The sequence below is a fragment of the Euphorbia lathyris genome, chromosome 8 (genome assembly GCF_963576675.1).
Source record: "Euphorbia lathyris chromosome 8, ddEupLath1.1, whole genome shotgun sequence".
NCBI classification, from domain to species: Eukaryota; Viridiplantae; Streptophyta; class Magnoliopsida; order Malpighiales; family Euphorbiaceae; genus Euphorbia; species Euphorbia lathyris.
Window position 1 is genome coordinate 14,449,305 of NC_088917.1, and position 23,177 is coordinate 14,472,481.

At 35.3% G+C, this 23,177-nt stretch overlaps 2 protein-coding genes across 3 annotated transcripts; both read right to left on the reverse strand.

Moving 5' to 3' along the window:
• Window positions 1-4,406: 4,406 nt before the first annotated feature.
• Window positions 4,407-9,349, reverse strand: LOC136203537 (uncharacterized). The gene is made up of 5 exons (XM_065994714.1): window positions 8,881-9,349; window positions 7,019-7,118; window positions 6,412-6,511; window positions 6,191-6,288; window positions 4,407-5,225 (listed from the first exon to the last, which is right to left on the reverse strand). The coding sequence occupies exons 1-5, from the start codon at window positions 9,074-9,076 to the stop codon at window positions 4,946-4,948; spliced, it is 774 nt and encodes a 257-aa protein (XP_065850786.1). The 5' UTR covers window positions 9,077-9,349; the 3' UTR covers window positions 4,407-4,945.
• A 4,734-nt stretch (window positions 9,350-14,083) lies between these two features.
• LOC136203097 (UDP-N-acetylglucosamine transporter UGNT1) lies at window positions 14,084-19,445 on the reverse strand. 2 transcript variants are annotated; one of them, XM_065994151.1, is made up of 10 exons: window positions 19,195-19,445; window positions 18,421-18,516; window positions 17,642-17,803; window positions 17,409-17,542; window positions 16,628-16,758; window positions 16,476-16,520; window positions 16,238-16,335; window positions 15,448-15,555; window positions 15,129-15,185; window positions 14,084-14,495 (listed from the first exon to the last, which is right to left on the reverse strand). In XM_065994151.1, exons 1-10 carry the CDS (start codon window positions 19,222-19,224, stop codon window positions 14,421-14,423), a joined length of 936 nt encoding a protein of 311 aa, XP_065850223.1. In that variant the 5' UTR covers window positions 19,225-19,445; the 3' UTR covers window positions 14,084-14,420. The 2 variants fall into 2 exon arrangements, with proteins under 2 accessions (XP_065850223.1, XP_065850222.1); XM_065994150.1 differs by having other exon boundaries at window positions 18,421-18,497; window positions 19,195-19,444.
• Between the last annotated feature and the right edge of the window lie 3,732 nt (window positions 19,446-23,177).

Consider the following 23,177-nt stretch of genomic DNA (forward strand, 5'->3'; position numbering starts at 1 on the left):
GGGTGGGCGACTTTTGGTATGATAGTGAGGCAAGTATCATTCCAGTCCCCTGGTATCACCCCCGAGTTCAATGCCTCAAGGATTTCATTTGTTATCTTGTCAATGATATTCGGCCAAAGTCGCTGATAAAACCCTGCCTAGTACCCATCCGGACCCGGCGCTTTAAACGGGCTCATCTCAAACAAAGCACGGTGAACTTCCGACGCGGTAAAGTGTCCCTGTAGAGTAGCCGTTGATGGAATTGGTGGAAAGGTGCAAGTCGTATATAAATTTGGTCTATTCCCCTCCTCCTCTGTAAAGTGCAATGCGAAATGGTTTGATACATGTTCGTGGATCTGTCTGACTTCCCAAATCCAGTGCCCCGACTCATCTTGAAGTCCTTCAATTTTGTTTCTTCGTCTTCTAATAACGGTTGAAGTGTGAAAGAAAGTTGAATTCTTGTCTCCGAACCCAAGCCACTTGACTCTGGATTTCTGGTACCACAACGTCTCTTCTTGAAAGAGAGTGGATTTTAATTCAGACATTAATTTTTGCTCCAATCTAGCCAGCTCGTGAGAAGCGTGTACCAAGCAGCCTTTGAACCCCTGTCAGTCGTCTGTATAGTCGCTGTTTACGGTAAAAAATATTTCCAAAAATATTGTGATTCCACCGCTTCAAATCCGGAGTGAATAATTTGAGACTTTCTGATACTTTGGGACCCCTTCGCCAATACTGCTCAAAGAAAGGCAAGAAGTTCTCATGTTGGAGCTAGGCTGCTTCAAATTGGAAGGGTTTGGAATTCGGTGTCAGTGTGTTCAGCTTTAAATTGAGGGAAATTGGTGCATGGTCCGATCCATTTCGGGGAAGATGCGTGACGACTGCTTCCGGAAACCAGCTCTATCCAGGCGACAAGCAATCCTGGTACGCACCGTCGGTCCCCGGAACCACATGAAGGGTGGTCCTTGGAACTCCATATCAATTAGGTGCATACTGTTTATCCATTGAGCAAAAAACGTACATCGGTCAAGAACCCCAAACACCCCTCCATGTTTTTCTTCCATGCTTTTAATACAATTAAAATCACCAATGATAACACAGGGTCTTCTAACCCTATCATGTAAGCTCATCATCTCTTCCATGAATTCTCTTTTAAAATGCATTTGGGGCCTGACATATACAAAGGTGGCACAGAAGGTTCTCCTATCAAAAGGACCCCCAGTTAGAGTTATTTCAGTGTGAAGAAACTGTCTGTTCTGTTCAATAATTCGGATGCTTAAGGTATATATGTGTTCCAAAAGAGCCAAATCCCACCACTGAAGCTTTCAGTGTCAACAGCAGCTATTCTAGAAAAATTCATCTTTCGCCGAAGTTCCTCAGCTTTATAAGTCGGTAAACGGGGTTCCAGTAGCACCAGAATCTCCGGTTTGTGAATTGATAGCACATGTCTAAGAGTCCGGTGAAACTCATTACCACCGGCTCCAAAGCAATTCCACGATAGGATCATAACAAGACTGAAAACAGAGTTTGCACAGGCGCGCTAGGAAAATTTTTAGACAGCCAGGCCATTTGTTTGTCCTGGTCCTTCAATCATAGCATTACTATCTTTGATAGCTAAAGGAATTCTGGCCTCCGCGGCTGAGCGACTTCTTTTGCTTCTTCCTGGAGAGTCCCCATTAAGTATGTTGTTTTCCTTGCTCCTGACCGCTTGAATCATATCAATAGAAGCATCACTGACATTGTCCAGTAGACCTCCAAACACATTATTTGATTTCGATGTTTGCCCATGCTCGTTAATGCTTCTCTGTTTTATAACTTTCCCTCGTGGTCCTGTTGTTTTGAACGTGAATCCTGTTACATCACTAGTGATTCCATTGTGATTGCTCGCTTCCTTATTAGCAGACATCCGTTGATCCGCTTGGCCGCTACCACCCTGAGAATGATGTTGATTTGCTTCTAACTTCTTTGCCCGTGGTGTGTATTTACGTTTTGGAACACAGAGCCACACCCCATACTTCACATTTGATTCCTCATTCATATCTAGTTCAGTAGCTTTCAATCGCTCCCCCTCTTGGTTTAGTGCATTCCCATGTTGAGTTTCCTGGTCCTTCATTGTAGCGTCCATTCCTTGATTAGCCGCTCCCTGTGCAACTCCACTAGGTACTACACTTCCATTGACAATGCGTTGCTTACTGCATGCCTCTTTCTCATGTCCATATATACCACACCTCAAGCACGCTGTATAGATTCCCTCATATTCAATGTGATAGGTGTTACCATTAAGTCGGAATTAGCCAATCAGCGGTTTACTCAGATCAATTTCCACACAAACCCGTGCGAACTTTCCCCTTGCTTTCCCAGTGGTGTTTTTGTCAGCTCTCACTACCCTCCCAAATGAATTACCTATTAATAGTAATGCATCCTCTTGATAGAACTGTAAAGGTAACTCTAGAAATCGAGCCCATACCATTGTTTTATCCACCAACGCTGCTGAAGGAACAAATGTAGGAGACTATTCTCGAACCGTCAGGTAGTGCCCTTGAACCATTCATGGCCCATCCTGTATGACGTGGTCTCTATCTGAAACTTTATCAAAATTCACCAGGTGAAAACCATGCCCTAAATCTATCATTGTAAAGTCACCTTCCGTTCTCCATATTTCAGAAGCCCTATTTCGAATTGCAATGAACCCTACGTTACGATCCAATACTTTGATAATTAGAGCATTTGCCCATACCTGAGACCATTCCTCGACAAGCTCCGGAGCAATAGAGATTTCTGGGAAGAGAGGATCATCATTCACATAGTTGATTGAGCCATGTCCAGAGGTTCGAAGATCAATAGGAGTCTGGCACGGTTCCGCCATCGAGACATCATTCAGTATATCTTTAAAGGACCGGTAGCGGGTGGATGAGATTGGGGGATTCGTAATTGGGTCAGGCAGATTTGGAGGTGGTGGCGGCGGTGGGTTTGTAGCTTTTCGCAGTGGTGGATTTGGAGGTTTCGACATCGCAGACATCCCTTTTAAAGAAATATTAATACTCTGAATCTATGCCCTCCAAACAGAATTTTAAATGTCCAAAAGAAAACATGTAACTTCCATAAGGAGTGAAGAAATTGGAAGCATAGAATCAATGAAACAAAAAAGATAAAGTATAAAAATACCGTTAACATTAACAATTTAGAGTAATTTTACTTCCTTCGTAATTTTATTTCTTATATGTTAGCAAAATCAATTCACAAGGAAACTATAACACAAATGGAATAGTAATTTCATTAAATTAAAAAATAATAATAATAATTTACAATAAATTGGATGAATTGATGAAGAAGATTATGAGGTCTAATAAAATCAATATCCTTAAAGACAGATTTTGCGACAATCGATAATCATCTGTCAGGATACAACAGAAGCATGAGTCAAACTCTAACTGTTTTTCAAATTATCACCGAAAACCCAACAAATAAAACGAACAAATCGGGAAAAAAAGTTCAGGGAGCTAAACAAAATTTGGTAGAGAGAAAAAAAAATTTAGATGAATTGTTTATATGTTCTAAATGAGGAAAATATCATTGTTATAGGCATGTTAACTTTTTTCGCCTCAATTAATACACTTAATTTTACTGAGTTAATTTAAATTAATAACAATTAAAACCAGTATAATCACCAAAACATTACACATAATTAATAGTAAACATTAATTTCATTTAGTAACACTAATGAGATTCAATTATCTTGTAACCACCATTTAAAATTTATAAGAAATTCTGACATTTAAATGCTTTTATTCTTTTACACTCATTCCAAGTGGTTTACTTTAAACTTTAATTTCTTATTCATATTAATAGCAAGTAGTAGCAATTTAAACCCTAACATTTAAAAGTTCGGCCAATTTACCGTCACTATTAATAAAGCACTCTACATGGTCATAAATCTTATTATTTTTATGCCCGTAAATAATAAAAACAATTATCTCATGTACAGCAATCAAAGATTATCTCATCTGCTGCACAGTATTTATTTTTTTGAAATTATTTTTCTTCCATCTGGGTACACGAATTTTTATAGGTGATAACATAACCGACAAGTGAAATGATAATGAGATTCCTTATCATTTTATAAGGAGAAAATACTAATATTAACCTAAAAATCCTCCACAATTATTTATCATCTATCTATTAATGCGTGTGATTTATTTTCTACAGCTTCTCTAAAACATTTTTCAAAGCCACAACAAGCCATTCTTTCAAAGAATACATACCAATTACAGAGAAGCACTGTCCAGATTTTGGTGTGGAGCATCAGAACGGTGTCGTTTGACAACAATTCATTCAACTGATTATATGCTTTCAATGCTGGAGCTGCTTAACAATGAAAACTTTGACAAACACAGCTCCTCCAATGGCATGTCAATAGATTTAGATTGATAATCGAGAACCAAATTATTCTTGGAAACAAAAACATACTCATCTTTCCATTCTTATTGATCAAAACTCTAATCTTTCAATTTGACATATAGAGCGATCAATCAATTATAACCGCATATATTAACTACTCTACACATCAAACTCGGTTGAAAGCACGACTCATTTCATCTATATCTAAAATTACGTTTTTTTATAGTTCAAAATACAGTTTCTAACAAAAAAAAAAACTGCTTTCGAACTGTTAAAAAAGCAATTTCAACAACGGATGTAAAGTTCGAGTACCTTTAATCACGAAATAAAGTTACAATAATGTAAAGCTCAGAGTACTTTTAATCACGAAATAAAGTTGGACTATAATGTTGATAACACTGTAGTTGAAGAGCCATAGATGCATTTTACCCAAAAAAATAATGTTAATCAAGAGCTCAATATGTGCGATTATAACTGATCGGGAGCTCAACGTGTCAAATTCAAAGTTTATGAGATTAATCAACAAAAACCTAAGTTGAACCAACAATGGAACATCATATATGAATGGTACCTAGACTTTTTTATAGTAGTGTTTATCATTGCACAACTCTAAGACCTTTCTAAAACTTCCTAAGATGTTAAAGGCAGATCTATTGGAATAACCCTTTAAACTTGTTTCCATGGCTGCCATTCTTGAATAAGATAACCATCTATGGAAATGGAAGAATGTAGCCAACCTGGTTTCCTTCTTTTCTAAACTCTCTTCATAACTGTGATGCATTCCATTCTCTACATCATAAAAGTTATCTTCCTTTCTGATTTCTTCATAGATATTTGGACTTGATAATGACCTGCAAAATACCAATTGATTAATCTATATAGGGTTTTAAATTATCCATTCACATGTCCATATCCATACTGATTAAAAGGATGTAGTATAAGATTAACCCTATGGTTACTGAGGGATAATAGATTTAGATGCCACATATAAAACGTGGAATGTTAGCACTAGATGGAGCAATTTCCGACTCTATTAACAGCAAATTCAACAGAAACCGATTACTCGTTAATTTAGTTCCATATTTGCACCACCTAAACACCACTAGCGTCCACGTGGAACCAAGTGTTATTGTGTGGTTTTTATAAGTGGCTTAGGTGGTACAGACGTAGAACTAAATTAGGCTTAATACATCTCTCTCTTTTTTTTTTCTGAGGAAGGGCTTAATATATATCTTTAGTCTCATTTAATTGTCCAAAAAAGACAATTCCCTTCTATACTTTGATAACATCAGTTTTTGGCGTTTAAACTGACTTAAGAATAACCTATTGACCATCTGAAAGTGTGACCTCTCAAGCCTTTTGAACTTACTTACAGTGATCTATCGACGCCTTGAACTTGCTTAAAATGTATGCACTCCAACTTGTCAAAAATCTCCGATTGATCCGTCACATGAAATTTAGGGGTCAATAGGTCATTTTAAACAAGTTTAGGGAGTTAAATAAGACGTTTTCAAAGTATGGGGACAGTTAATTATTCTGGATAAGTACGCGGGACTAGGGATGTATTAGGCCACCAAATTAACAGTAAATTGACTTCTGTTGGATCTGTCGTTAATGGAGTTTGAAATTGCTACGTCTACAAAATATTAGTGCTAACGTTGTACAGTTTTACAGGTGAATTTGTATCTTCTACTGTATTAAAGGTTGATAATGATAATTTAAATAGAGAGAGCAGACTAAAAGCAGACAATGATGATTGCCTAATTAAGAAAACAATCAAATTAAGTTAAAAAGGAGCAATTAAAGAGAGCCTCACATGTCATAGTGCTCTGAAGCAGCAACACGTTTGCTTGATCTCTTCTTCTTCTTCTTCTTGAGGCTGAAACTGTTTGAGATGTGCCGAATAAATTGAAGCTGCACATTCATATAACTCAATTTTCAATAAACCAAAAACGAATTGCAAAAAAGTGAAACAAAGTGCACATCTATGTAACTAAAGAAAGTGATTCGAACATGTCTAGATTAAGAAATGGTAACCTGATCACCATCTCTAATGCCATAGTTCCTGATATGATCAGTTTCTGTAACTAGCATCCGACCATCATAAGTCAAGCAAAAATGACTCCACACATGTGGCCTTCATCAATCACATGCATATACCAATGAATCCATGTCAGAAACAAAAGGAGATTAAAAAGGGCGGCCCGGTCGCATTACGCGTCCCCGCTGAGCGAGGGTCCGGGGAGGGGTCCCACCGCAAGGGTGTATTGGGGGCAAGCCTTCCCTTGCCAATTTAATTGGCAAGAGGCCGCTCCTAAGACTCGGACCCGTGACCTCTGGTCACACGACAACAACGTTTTACCGTTGCGCCAAGGCTCGCCCTCTAGAAACAAAAGGAGATTATGAAAAAAAAAAAAAAAAAGTAAAGCATAAAAATAAATTTGTGGTTTTGCACATTTGTAAAAATGTCTTTGTAGTTTAAAAGTTTGTAAATGTGGGTTAGAGGTTTGCTCCATTCACAAACGCATACTTTTCACTAGACTCGAATTTTGCTTACGTAACAAACATTTAAAACCAATTTCAAAACCAAAGATTTGCATTTCACATTTTACCAATAAGAACACAAATCAGAAGAAACATATACCAAGAGATTTTGCCTGGACCTTTTCGTGGCATATAACTAAATGCATCCTCAACCGCCAGCCTTAGTTCAGCGACTGTAGCCCTCTTCAAAATTTGGATGTCTGTAATACCACAAAACCATAGTTATTAAAGGCCCAAGGGGTTCTCAAGCCTAGTCGCAAGACTCCGGAATGCGCCGCAGCAACACAAGGCGCTCTAAAGAAAAATAATGTATAAGATTATAAATAATAACAATTAACATTTCTAAAATGCAATGAATAATTAAATAGTAAATCCTATCCAGTTACTCATAATCTTAATCCTAAAATGCATGAAATAAATTCCAGATTAACTATTAACTCTACTACAATCATAATTCATAATAAAAATTCCAAATCTAAAGATTAAAGTTCAACTAAATCCTAAGTTAATTAATGAGGCTAATTTATGCAACACAGCAGTCATGTCATGTCTAATTCGGTAGATGATTTGATGATTCTCCGTAAATCAAATGTTCCTTCCCGTCCTCCTAAGCAACATAATATTATAGGGGTACAGTGGCAGCCCCCTCCTTCTGGCTGGATGAAAGTGAACAAGTACAGGTTGCTGCAGCGGGAGCGGGAGTAATTTTCAGAAATGTCCGTGGTTCCCACATGGTTCGTTCTCTTTCCCTATTGCTTCTGCTTTTGCCTTTGTCCCCCTCCTCCTGGCTGGATGAAAGTGAACACGTACAGGTTGCTGCAGCCGGAGCAGGAGTAATTTTCAGAAATGTTCGTGGTTCCCACATGGTTCGTTCTCATTCCCTATTGCTTCTGCTTTTGCCTTTGTTGCTGAGTTACATGCCGTTGTTTTCGTTGTCAAGAAGGCTTGGGAAAAGGGTTGGCATAATTTATGGCTTGAATGTGATTCAAGTTTCGTAGTGGATTTGTTCAGAAAAAGAGCGGTCTCTGCCCCGTGGATTATCAGACAGGAACGGATTTCTTGCCTCAGGATTATGGAGGCCATGCATGTTGTCGTTTCTCACATTTACAGGGAGGGAAATCGTGCAGCTAATACTCTTCCTAAACATGGTGTTCATTCTAGTGAGGTTACTATTTTCCAGATTTTTGTAGTAGCTATGATTGTGATCATTATAGCAGAATTGAAGAATCTCGCTTTTGTTAGCCAGTTCTCCAGTTGTTTTGTAACTCTTCCAATTTTTCTTTTATTTCTAATAGTATTTGGGACTAGGGGTATATTCGGTGTGCTGGGCTGCCACTCTAATTGGGATGTGCGGCCTCTGTTCTTTCTCCTAGCTTCCATCTTTTAATCAAAAAAAATCTAAGTTAATTAATTAATAATCTAACAACTACTTCTTATCAAGACTAAAGTCTGCATTTACGATATTTCTAAACTCTTCAAAACAGAGTTACATTCTTTTGTGTTGTTCTTTGCAATATTTCTTTCCTCGAAATCTTCTTTCCTTTTTTATGTATTTTCTTTTGTTCTAATTTAATTTCATCAATAGATCATATAGATAAGAAAAAACTGAGACTAAAACATCCTATTTTTAACTTGAAACCTAAAAATCATTGTATAGCTTCAAAATTTGCGCTTCAATGGAGTCCATCTGGAGCCTAAGACCAGGGACGGATATAAAGAGATCAGAAAGGGGCTAGATCATCCACTGATAAAATTTTAAAGTTTTAGGGTAAAGGCAATTAAACACTTATATCCATCGAAACAGCCTGTCAATGAATCCGGATCCGTCACTGAATATGACCAAAACAATCAAACCATTTCTGACTCATCAAGTTAATAATCCAAAATATCATCCACTGGATCGCAATTTCTTAGCAACAAAAAAACAAGTCCGAAAACGAAATTGAAAAGAAAAGAAATTACCGAAGCAAGAGCCATCCAATTTGAGAATAGATAGCTTGAGGGGTTCCTCGGGTAGCATAGCATAAAAGAAGCTGCCGCGTTTGCGAGAACGTCCACTGATCGCCGCAAACGACGGTAATGAAACGGAACGCCGTGGTGTGCCGGGGAATTTAGGATAATAATTATCGATGTCGATTCTCATATCAACAACACTCATGGTGGTTGATTAGAGAAGGCGTTCGGGGTTTCAGCTCTATAAAACGAAAACTGCGTTCTATTGTAGAGAAGATTCCGATGAGAAAGACACACGCATCGTTTGCTAGGGTTATGTGTTTATGCTTGTGTCGGGGGAGATTCCGGAGAGTCGAATCTCAGAATCAAGAGTTTGCTTGTTTGGGGGGACTTGAAGAAGAAGGAGGAGGATGAGGTCAAAGTTGGATCCGGAAACGGTGACGGTTGGTTTCCGTTATTTTTCCCAGATCAAATCAAATGAAACCAGATAGTGCGCGCCTTATCAAATAATAAAAATATTTCTTAAAAAAAAAATAAAAAAATCAAATAATAAAAAAAAAAATAAAAAAAGATAGTGCGCGCCTTTTCCTATTTCATTTTCCGTTTTATAACGGCACAAATTTTGATTTATGACCATGTTATCAACTGCTATCAAGTAAAAATGGATTAATAATTAATCAAGAAAGTTTGTCCCTACCCCAAAAAAAAAATCAAGAAAGTTTGTTTTTTATTATTCTTAAAAAAAAAGCTTTTTTTCTCAAACTTTCTTTTCCCGTTTTCAAGTATTATAGTGTGTAGTTAATGTATAGTTTAATGAAATTTTTAGGGTTAAATTTTTGACAAATAAATACCTATGGTTTGATTTCGAGCAAATAAATACCTGTGGTATGCTTCATTTTTCAAAAACGCGGAAATGGATGATGACGCCGTCTATATGCTGACGTGACCGAGGGTAGTTTAGTCAATAAGAGTTAATTTCAAATAAATTGTTGTGGTTTTGCATGTGTTTGCAAATAGGTACACTTGGTTTGGATATTTTTGCAAATAAATACCCGTGGTTTGGATGTTTTTACAAATAAGTACCCGTGGTATAGCAAACTATAAACAAACACTTAATTTATGCAAATATTGTCCAAAAATTGAAGCTTAATAACTTTGGCAATTCCATACTATTGTCCAGAAATCAAGGTAGAGGTTCTGCAAATCCGACTATGCTTAGTATGGAATTATCAAAGTTATTAAGCTTCAGTTTTTGGACAATATTTGTCTAAATTAAGCGTTTGTTTATGGTTTGTTATACCACGGGTACCTATTTGCAAAAACATCTAAACTACGAGTATCTATTTGCAAAAATATCCAAACCACAGGTATTTATTTGTCAAAACTCAAAAATATGATCAACCTTTTTACATATCACTATTATGGGCTTGGGCTTGGATACAACACAAAAACACACAATCTTTAATGACTTCGCTAGAATTCATTCCTTGTTTAAAGAAGCTCAAGATGAGTCCATTAAGCATTTGTTGGTCTTTCTTTGCACGATTCTTCGTCATAGGTCCAATTGACAGCTCCAATGGATCCCTCATGCTTCTACTAGACTCCTTAACTCCAAGCTCCTTTGTTCCATGCTCTTGTGCTTTTGATATCACATCATTCCCTCTCTCTTGAAAAGGATTTGTCCTCAAATCTTCATCTCCTACATCAAACAAAGATAAATCAGCCACATTAAAAGTTGCATGCACACTATACTCACCTGGCAAGTCGAGCTTGTAGGCATTATCCCCAATTCGTGCGACTACTTGAAATGGACCATCGCCTCTAGGATGTAGCTTTGATTTTCTCTGAGCGGGGAACCTTTCCTTGCGCATATGCAACCACACCCAATCACCGGGTTCAAATAGAACACATTGTCGACCCTTGTTAGCTTGCTTTGCATAATGCTCATTCTTCTTCTCCAGTTGTTGTTTTACTTGTTCATGTAACTTAAGCACCATTTCTGCCTTTTTCTTTCCATCTAAACTTTTCCTTTCATCAACAGGCAAAAGGATCAAGTCTAATGGTGTCAAAGGATTAAAACCATAAACAATTTCAAATGGTGAGAAGTTAGTAGATGAATGTATAGCCCTATTATAAGCGAACTCAATAAATGGTAGGCATTCTTCCCATGACTTAAGATTCTTTTGAATAACTGCCCTAAGAAGTTGTCCTAAAGTTCTATTTACTACTTCGGTTTGACCATCAGTTTGAGGGTGACAAGAAGTAGAAAACAACAGTTTAGTCCCCAATTTATTCCACAAAGTCTTCCAAAAATAGCTTAAAAACTTAGGATCTCTATCACTAACTATACTCTTTGGCATCCCATGCAGACGAACAACCTCTCTAAAGAACAAGTTAGCAATATTAATAGCATCATCAGTTTTATGGCATGGTATGAAATGTGCCATCTTAGAAAAGCGATCTACAACCACAAATATGGAATCATTACCTCTCTTAGACCTAGGTAAAGCCATCACAAAATCCATGGATATAGCAGTCCAAGGTTCATTCGGCACAGGTAATGGAGTGTATAAACCATGAGGCATAACTCTAGATTTAGCTTTCTTACAATTAATACAACTAGCACATATTCTTTCCACATCACGTTTCATATGAGGCCAAAAGAAATGTTCAGAAATCATGTCCAAAGTCTTAGCAACCCCAAAATGCCCCATCAAGCCTCCACCATGGGCTTCCCTCACAAGAAATTCTCTATGTGAACATTTAGGCATGCATAATCGATTATCTCTAAATAAGTAGCCCTCATGTCTATAAAATTTTCCAAAAGCAGTAAGTTCACAAGCTTTATAAATAGATGCAAAGTCTAGATCATCAACATATAATTCTTTGATATACTCAAATCCTAAACACTTAGCATGCATCACATTCAATAAGCTAACTCTCCTACTTAATGCATCAGCAACTACGTTTTCCTTCCCTTGCTTATACTTAATCACATAAGGAAACGTCTCTATAAATTCCACCCACTTGGCATGTCTTCGGTTCAATTTTTGTTGACCCTTAAGATGTTTCAAGGATTCATGATCGGTGTGGATCACAAACTCTTTAGGCCATAAATAATGTTGCCACTTTTGCAAAGCCCTAACTAATGCATAGAGTTCTTTATCATAAGTGGGATAGTTTAAGGTTGCACCACTAAGTTTTTCACTAAAGAAGGCTATAGGTCGACCCTCTTGCATTAAAACAGCACCAATCCCTACTCCCGACGCATCACACTCAATTTCAAACGATTTATCAAAGTTTTGAAGTGCTAAAACGGGGGCAGAAGTTAGTCTTGCCTTAAGCATCTCAAAAGCATCCTCTTGTGCTTTGCCCCACTTAAAGCCAACATTCTTTTTTATTACCTCGGTTAGTGGTGCGGCAATGGTACTGAAGTTCTTCACAAACCTCCTATAGAAACTCGCCAAGCCATGAAAGCTCCTCACCTCGGTAACTGAATTTGGCGTTGGCCACTCTTGAATGGCTTTCACCTTTTCAATATCAACAGAAACTCCTTGTGCTGAAACAATAAAACCCAAAAACACAACTTTCTCCATGCAAAATGAGCACTTAGAAAGGTTAGCGTATAATTTCTGTTCTCTCAAAACATCTAATACAACCTTAACATGTTCTATGTGTTCTGCCTCAGATTTAGAATAGATAAGAATGTCATCAACATATAAACACGCAAACCACAACAATTTATTTGAAATGAACTCTTATTGACTAAATTACCCTCGGCCATGTCAGCATATAAACGGTGTCTTCTCCGATTCCGTGTTTTTGAAAAACGGAGCATACCACAAGTATTTATTTGCTCAAAATCAAACCACAGGTATTTATTTGTCAAAACTTAAAACCACATGTGTTATATTTGAAATTAACCCAAATTTTTATTATATCAATAGGTTGTTTTAGAAGAATAATAACGTTTCATCCATACAAAAAAAATAGTACAATTTTAATTACTACAATTTAGAAATACATAAGATAACATCTTCAATAATATTATAGATAGCAGCAAACAGTGTTTGAAAAAAAAAATGCACAACGGCAAAACATACACCATCCAAAATCTACTTTATAATCTTTTTCTTCGTGAATGAATATTTTTTTGACAATTAAAGAGGATTCTTCGTACACGGAAGAACATTTTTCTACAAAGATACCGTTTTGGTAGTTACACCAAATGGACAACAGAATGAGAGGTAATTGAGGGGAATATTGACATAAGATGGTTAGCAAGAAGTAGAGATAATAGACAATTAAGTTACGAAAGAAGGAGGACTGTAGAGTCTAAAATTTTATTTAGACTTAATACATTAGTAACCTTCTAAATTAGGTTCAAAAAATTTTATTAATCGCATCTTGTTACTCATTTGAACTTGTTTAAACTGATATGATTAACCCACTAAATCCAATCCACGTGACAGAGTAAGAAGAGAGTGTTTGGACAAACTGAAACGTATATCATTATCACTTTAAACAAATTCATGGAATCAATATGTTAAGCAAAATGATCAACTAGATCACTTTAAACAAATAAATTACTTTAAAAAATTCAAGATTAACAAAAACACGTTATAGATTCAAATGGCCAATAAATTTTTTGAACCAAGTTTAAAAGCCTGTAGTATATGAAGCCGTTATTTAAACAAACTTTTTTTCTAATTTACAACATCTGCACTTCTTCATTTTGAGTTCTTGTAATTTTCAACTTATCCAAGCAATCTAATTTCACAATTTAATTTCAATTTTACATTTTTACAATTTCAGTCTTCTTACAATTCCATAAACTTGCAAATAAAATTCTAACCTTTGGGTACTATAAACATCTGACATGCATTTATCAATTTCAATTCCAAAAAGTCCACGTAGTTATTCATTTTTGTTAGAATCAAAAACCAGTTATTTATAGCTCTTTTAGAAATAAAATCAGCTTCATTTACAAGTTACCAGCAATAACAACAAACAACTAATAGTGAAAGTTGAATCAAACAGACCCTTTAAAACACACACACTAAGGAAAGTTCAAAATTTTATTGACACTTTACCTTTTACTTCTGTCTGTATTTCTGTTTCTATAGATGCAATTAATTTGTCAGACAGACAATTAAAAGCCGACTGGGAAATTTTACAGAAGAACAAACAAATTAGACTGGAAAAAATGGGCTATATGACAATATCATTTGCAAATTCATCAAATTTCTGTGATACACCAGATTAGATTGGTTGTGTTGCATGTAACCCAGCAAAGGGGTGCAAATCTAATACTTTCAAGTTACAAAGAATTTCTATTGGATGGTGAAAACTGAAAAGAATCGGTTAGTTGAAATTGTGCAGGTCTTGATAAAGAAGTCGTGAATCAGCAGCGAAAATCGTGTTGATTGCTGAGTAAATCTCATATACAACAGAAGGAATTTCGGGGATCAGAGCTGCTACTGGCAACGCAAACTCCATAGTACGAGCAGTTACCTATCAATTAGCATAACTTGTTGCCGTCTGAACAATTACTTCCCAATCATCTTATAATAGGCATACATTGCAGAGCCAAGAAAACCAAGAAATTGCCCAATAACATTGAACTGTAAACATTGTAAATCAAAATGTAAGAAAAACATCAAGGATCAAAACGGGAGAAGTAAAAAAAATAATAATAAAATAAAAAAGCAAATCATGTTTCGTAGAGGTATGTGGTATTATGTGTCTCTTTGATTCTTCTTTTTGTTATTTTACTCCAAACAGTAGATATAAAGTGCTCGGTTAGACTTGAGAAACATCTTTTTTTTATATAGCTATTTGGAAGAACAATCAACTGAACCAAACAGACTCATACGTCTTTAACACTGTTAGCAAAAAAAAAAAAAAGAATGATGGACATTTTGACACGTCATCAAGTTAACGTGCCACATCAGCAAAAATCAATAGGTCCTCATGTCATGTCAAAATAATCAACATGTCACATCAGAAAAGTCAATAAACCAGCATGCTACGAGCAAAATCTAACACCATTTGTTGAATTCTTTATTTTGCAAACCATGTAAAACGTATGGTTTCTCTTGCAACAAATAAATATCACATTTCTCTAATTGCAAATGATTGAAAGCATATGGTGGTATATGTGTATATATATATATATATATATATATATATATATGTATATATATACACACTTTTCGCTAAAAAAAAACACAGATGTAAGAAGAGTTTACACTTACGAAGTCAAAAGGAAGCCCGCCAAAGATCATCCAGCCTAGACCAATGGTAAATAGGTCCTACAACATGGAGAAGACTTGGTGAGAATGCAACATTAACTCCAAGAGGTATTGGCCATTCATATATTGTTACCACCAACAGAGGTACTTTCTTTGTTTTTCTTGCTCCCATTTAAATGTATGAAAACTTTTATGAAACTCAGCGACGGTATGATTTTGAAGCATTAGGGTCGTGATACTGACCAAAATTTTGAATTTAAGTAGGCTTTAAAACAAGAATTTCAAAAAAGAAGAGTAAAATAAAAAAGGCTAGAAGATAAACCTTCAGGTTGCCACAAATTGTCTGCGTGACTGCTGAATTGAGAGTAGTGTTCAGAAATATACAGTAATTCAAGCAGAAAGCCAGTGTACAGGAAAAGAGCAGCACAACCTATGCAAAGGAAAAATAAATGATTCAAATTGATCTGCATACATACTCTGAGTCACAACACAACAGCAAGGAAATAATGGAACAAATAAGCTTTATGCTTATAATGGTTAGAAAGACACCCATACTACATATACCAACAACAGTTCTGATACAAGACATGCACATAAAAACTTCAGTTAAACAGCAACCTATTTCCGAAATCATGACAACCCTTCCTGAGTGGCTGTTACAGATATCAATAGAGATTACCAGTTAATAGCTAATTTTTTATGTTTGTTTTTTTTTTTTTTTTTTTGGTTTTTGGATCTGATTTATTGGTTCGAGGTCACCCTTTACATGATATCTCTCCCAATTGAGATTTTATGTTTACACTACAAATCGAACTCAAGACCTAGCTTAAGCGACTACATGCCCTTCACACTCAAGCTCACTTTAATTGGTGCAAATTAATTGCTAATAGTTTGAGAGTTGATGCAAGTTTGCTCTGCTTATTGCAGATTGCCTGCATATACTAAGACAACGAATGACAAATCATAACAGGAAGGCATATAATGGAAGAATTGCACTCAAGAGTTTCAAAATGCCAGTGGGGTAAACTACCATGCAGCTGCAACATAACCACATGAAAATATGTGGGTCGTGAGAAGAAAAGAGGTTTTCTAATAATTAGTAGGCCATTTACCAAGAAACCAGGGGAATACAGATGAGGGAAATTCATTGTCATCGCCAATTCACCACGAATAAATGTCCAAAGCAGCAAAACTGGTCCACATACAACTCCTGAAATGGGAAAAACAACAAGAAAGGTTCAGGCAGGGGGGGGGGGGGGGGGCGGGGGGAACAACAGAAATAAAACACTTGTTAATTTCGGAAATGATTGTAAGAATTTGAAACAAATAATACAAGATCTGTTAACTAACCATTGCACCACATTAGGCCAAAGCTGTTAAGGCCACTGGATTTCCCTGAAAAAGAATACATTCATTAAGCACTTGACAAAGTGACTCTGAGATAGAAAAGAAATATTGCAAAAGAAGCTTATTTAAACAATAAATAAAAGTGAGACTGCTACCTATACGACTTATAGTTGCAAGATATATTGCTGTTGTGAAGTTAGCTAAGAATACAACAGCATATCCATGGAAGTCATATGACAAGTCCCGTGCTCCCGCAATGAATACACCAAGAATAATCACTCCAACACTGACAAGAATTCAATGAAATAATTTGGAAAATTTCAGTATGGGTACAACTATTTCAAATAATTGTAGCTTTTCCGGTTTGGGAATCAACATCCAATAGACTTTTTGAAGCAGAAAGAAGCCAAAAAGTTAGAACGTTTTTGGTAGCATTGGTTAGTCCAAATGGAACTTATCACATCTGAGTTTAAGTTCAATATGTACATTCAGCACTAACACTTGTTTTGAACAAATAAGTAGCAAAAGCAAAACAGGAGAAGTGAATTACAAAACAGAATGGACAGATATGTGGACTACATGATTGTGCATGACATTACCCAACATTTGTACTAACTACTAGTAATCACTTATTCTACTGGAATTCAGTTTTTGCAATATCCTTGTCTTTCAAGGATGTGACCTTTTTAATGGAATATTGATGATAGCAATTTATGTGGCTAATATGCAGTCAATCTCATGGGTTACTCTATTCCTTCACATAACAATTTTGTTGTTTTTTCTAGAAACATCAAACCAAACAAGTTGTTGTTATGCTATGCAGATTTTGCTGAGCTGAGACATCACCAATTTGCTTAATGTTAATGTCTCCAAGTCTTCAATGCAGATGAGAAGTATATAAAATAATGAAACCATTAGCATTGAAGGATAATTTACCTTCCCAGAACAGGAGGTGTATACCTCTGCCGTGCCAGAAAATACTCCATAATCATTGTAAATACCACTGTAGTTCTCCGTAGGGTAGTGTACATGGGAACATTTACTCCACGGATAGACTCCATTGTGACTAGCTTTTGATGGGAAAGGGGAAAAAAGGTAGACACTAATTACAGGAAAAAAAAAAAAAATCAAAGTCCCAAAGACGTTTAAAATTGTATAGTGAGATATACCATGTAGAGCAAATATGCAAATGACAGAGGGAGGGTGTGCATCAATGTCTCTAATGGCACAAAAGTAGTGTTGCCATCAGAAATAGGTAAAGATTCACCAGCAATGAAAGAGATGATTTTCCAGCGTCTCAATGCATATAGAAAAGAGACCGAACTGATCATCTACAGAGAAACAGAAAGAGTTCAATTATGATAATTCCAAAGGAAAAATAAATGTCAAAGACCCATGGTTAAATGCCAAAAATAAATTACACGTCACAAGAAGGCTGGAATATATGAATGTTATTGAATTATTGAATTCAATCTTCATTGCATGCTCAAGTGAGAATTATGCAGAATAGGAGGTGATCGAAGGAGTTAAGTAAGCAAGGAGCCTCACTTAAGGCATTTCCAATCAGTCCCAAACTCAGTTTAAGCTCACAACATTTGTTATCATTAGTGAGCTTCATATATGTAGGAGCTTCCTCAACCACAAGCTTAGCATTGTTTTGGCCCCTGATTGGTCTACACTTAAAGAAAGATTCTTCTAACAAATTTCTTTTGGTCAAATAAATTTCACATCTTCATTTTAAGAGGGGGGGAAGAGAGAAGCAGTGGTTAGCTGATATGTAATAATTTTATCCAGGAAAATGCCCAAACAATATACAAAAAACAAACAAGTTACCTAGGATAAGTTGCGGAAAAAATACATATACACTTAAAAAATTATAAAGTAAAATAAAATAAATATATGATGAAATAGTACCGATCTGAACCATATTAGCTCAGTAGTAATCTACCTGAAACAGTGTTATGACATTTGCACTGGGGAAGTTAAAAGAAGAAAGAGCTGCTTTGTTGAACATAACCAGAAGCACTGCAAAATAGATGAAAACCTGTATTTGAACCAAATCCATAAACAAAAAAATAAAAGTAAAGCCAATTCAACTAAATGAGCCACCACTACACAAACATATAAACAGACAGCTATCATTAGAAAGTACTGAAATAGATAGAGGAACATAAATTTCCGATTAGCTCTGTTGAGACATCTTAAACAAATCCCATCCTCTTTTAAGAGCTTATTATCTAATCAGCATCCAAGATTGATGTCTCGGAAGAAGATGTGCACTATTAGTAGTGGAATGGTTTTTTTTTCCTCGAATTCATCGTTTCCCTCCAAAATTTAACATATATACCTCATACATGTACTTATCAACAGGAATACCAGAAAACAAGTAGTTGATATTAGCAGGTGTGTAAGATTATCCAACTGAAATTCCTGGTCAGTTCACTACAGCCATTAGATGAATTTACATTATGTAATTCTTCAAAATGATCCAAATAAGACAGAATAGCAAGGAACAGCAGAAATTTGCGCAATCGCACATATAATCAACGATTTAGGAACCTCAATTAGCAGCAATAATCAAATAATGATCCTCACAGCCACAATCCTTTCGAAGATCAAGACTGAAGTATCACCAAACTCATAGGTCAAACACACTCAAATATGCCTACTGTAAGAGCAATCGAGTAGCAATAATGAACCTAAATTGAGATGAAGAACGCACCAGCACAAGACATGTAAGAGATAGCAGCATAAGCTCCTCTTTTAGTCATGGCGGATCCTCTGAAAAACTTGTCATCTACTTTGATGAGCCTTTCCTTTTGCTTCTCGCCGCCGCTTGGAGAATCGGAAACTGGAAGTAACTGATTATTGGATGAATTGGAAGACGCCATAGGAAACATTTCTGTACGGTTTCTTTTTTTCCGGATGGTGTATTTTTAAATCAGCGAAATGAAGCATTGGTTTTATGGTCAGCTCCGCAGGCTGAATTATGCGACTTGGAACTCGGTTTGAACTCGTCCCGAGTTCTTAACACAGTTACCTATCTGTCTTTCAGTCACCTTTTTTTTTTTTTTAATGAACTGTAAGTAGGCTTTTTTTTTTTTTTTTTTGGATAAGAGCTAAATAGGTCCCCTAAACCTTTTTCTTATATTGTTATTTAACATTTGTGAAATGCTTTATGGTGCAACAAGATTCAAAATAATGGTGCCTAATGTTGTAATTTGCCATTTTCGACCGGACTAAAATATCCTTACATTAAATTAAAATATAAAGATGAAAGCTTGAATTTAAATTCCAATCTAGTTGTCTCTATTGTAACAATTGTTTATTTTTTAAGAATGTTACTCTGATTTTATAAATATTCACTCATTTGAAAAAAAAAAGGAATATTGGATATATCAAGAGTTGTACTTACGAGCTTCAAAGTTTAAAGTTGACGGTTATTTTTATTTTTTTTAGAATAATAGAATAAAGAAGAACATGGAGAAAATGAACAAAAGTAAGTAATGCAAGTTTTATATTATCTTCAATGGAAAAAGACATGAAATATATTCTTCATGGGAAAAATGTACAAGTTATGTTGTTGGAGTTAGAGAAGGTATTTATCGATTGTTCAAAAGCATAAATGAAACCGTTGATGCTTACATCATATTCTACTATGGAAGTCGGAATATTCAAGGAAAATCACATGTTGTTTCTGCTAGAAATAAAGAAATAGATATTATTTCAACCAAAGAAAATCATTCATGAATGAAGTATTGTGCTATAATTTTCCTATGTTGTCTGATTATTACAAATTGTATCATCTTTCCTTATATGTGAAAATATTAGCAAAGTTTATTTTTTGGTTTGAAGTGTTTTATTTGTTGCATTCGTTTATGCACTGTTGTACATTGAATCAAATAAAATTGTTGCATAATTACTCAGTTGCAACATTTGTTTTACTATTTGTTTGATCTTTCCCCATATTTGTGTCAGTTTGTTTTGAAGCCCCGTTACAAAATTATACATTGCAAGTATTTGTAACGAATCGTCAATCAAACATATATAAATAGGTCGGCCATATTAGGTTGGCTGCTTAACAATTTGTAACGCTCATTAACTACAATAATTGCAAACGAAATATTAAGCAACGGGTTGGGACATTGCCCGTTATATTGTTTGAACAATTGTACCAAGAAGAACTAAGTTCGTTGCAGATGTATATATATAAGTAACAAATTGGTCTGGTTTCAATTATAATATATTGGATGCATGTCGAAATGAGGTATCTTTTTCCATGCTAGGGTGAAATAATGGAGCTCACATCTTTGTATTAATAACCCAAAATTGATAGCTTCCTTTAAATTTTGCTTTTGTGTTAGTATCATTGTTGTAAAATCTTTCCAATATCATACTACATAATATATTGCATGATTGTGCATTTGGCCGACATCAATTATTATGAACTTTTATATGAGTGTGCCTTTAATATTATTCACTCGAAAGAATTTGTATATATAAATAAAAAAATGAGTAAAAACAAAGCAATCCAATGTTGTAATAGAGCAAACTGCACGTTTAGAAAAACAATCTTTATTGTTTATTTCATACCAATGTAAAGTTCTTTGATATAACCTACCACGTCCCAGCTACATTTTAACAAAAAAACCAGAAGTGTCTTCATCCTATCATCCCTATGCGTCAAAACAAACTCCAAATTGACACCCTTCCATAAGTGGTTCTGGTTTGACACATTGAAGTCAATTAGTCTCCATATGTGCTTTAAATACATTCCCCAGCTTTGGAACATACTGCAATTTGGTTAAAGGTTTTGTAAAGTCAACAAAATCGACAATCAAAATTGATCTTGTAGGAACAATGACATCAGGGAGGTATTCTTTGACAAACTCCGTGAGAATGTTCTGCACAAAGCAAATTAAAGAAGATAAATAATACAATAATAAATTGTAATTCTATTCAAATTAAAAAATGGCAGGCCTAAACTTACGAGCTTGTACTTCCAATCTGGTGTATTAAGTTTTGCATTGAATATTGGTTGTTCTTTATTCGCGAACAACCATGAAAGAGGATACCGATACATTGAATTTCAATAGTAAATGTTATTGAGAAGAAGAATGAAGAACATGTTTGGAATATGAAACATTAAACCATCATATGTAAACATTCTTCTTCATTAGTCGAAATTTCTTCCTCATTGTTAGAATCAACTTCAACCTTCACATTTTGGGTGAAGCCAGCCATTTCAATGGTAGTGGAGAATTCGAGAAGTCGGAATCCCCAAGTTTGACAATGAGCATTTATATAGGGTGGTAATGGATTGAATTTATCCAATTGAGTCTGATTTGATTAGGTCAGTTTTAGTTTCAATTAAATATGGTTTGGTCGGTTAAAATATCTAATAGACATGCTTAATTCCAATTAACCCAGTTCAGTAGATTAGCATATGAAATATGTCGTTTAGTTCCAATTGACACCGTTTAGTAGATTTAAAACATGAAACAACCCGGTTTAATTCCAATTTCCCCAAGTTTATTATATTAGCAAATGAAATATATCAGTTAATTTTCAATTGATTACAATTTAGGATTATCATGAATTCACATGAAATAAGGATGAATTGCATTTCATATGCAGTATGAAACAACGTCTTGGAGATTGTATTTCACAATTGTAGTTGATCTTCTAGACGATTGCCCGCCAATAACAGGAATGTACTCGAATTTCTTGCAAAGCCTTTTATGAAAAACAAACTAGGATATTTCTCCATAAAATAATTGAGTTTGTATTAGATTTTATTGTATTTCACACGAAATTGATATATTCTCAATCAATTTGAGCTCATGAAAAAACGCATGAAATTAACTAGGGTTGGAGAATTATTATTTATTCGAATTTCTTGCAAAGTCTCCTATAAGCAACCAACTTAGACATTTCTCTATAAAATAAGTGGGTTTGTGTTGGATGGAATTGCATTTCACACAAGATTGATATATTTTCAGCCAATTTGGGCTCATGCAAAAGCGTTTGAAAATTGACTAGGGTTAGAACATTATTGTTTTTTTTCGCTTACGATTGTCATTAATTCACTTGGAATGGGGATGAACCGTATATAACATGCATTGTGAAACAACATCTTGGAGATTGCATTTCACAATTATAGTTGATCTTTTAGACGATTGCATTTTTAGTTGAAAGTTTCTCCATAAGCCTTGCTTGGATATGCCCGCCAATAACATGAATGTACTCAGATTTCTTGCAAAGTATCTCATAAGCAACCAAGTAGGATATGTTGGGATTTATACCACAAGAAAATGGCAAAAAAATTAAAAAAAATGCTCACTAAAACCTTAATTAAAAGTTGAGGATCAGTGTATAATTATGAATGAATAATAAATAAAACGATTAACATATTGTTCTTCTTCAGATTGAGAACGGTGAACGAAATCCTTTTGAGATGAGATTGAATCGATCACGAACAGGCCTGAATGGACTAGGAGCTGTGAATTGTTACATCCCTCTATAATCTCATACACTGAAAATTTGTTGGTTAGATCGTGTGCTAGCACCATATCAATCAAAGATGAATTCAGATTTATGTATCTCAAGAACAAAGATAATTGAGACTTAGAAATATTTTAAGTTCTTTGTATCTTTTTCTTTTCACCATAAAGAAAATTTTCATCTATATTTGAAAATGGCAGG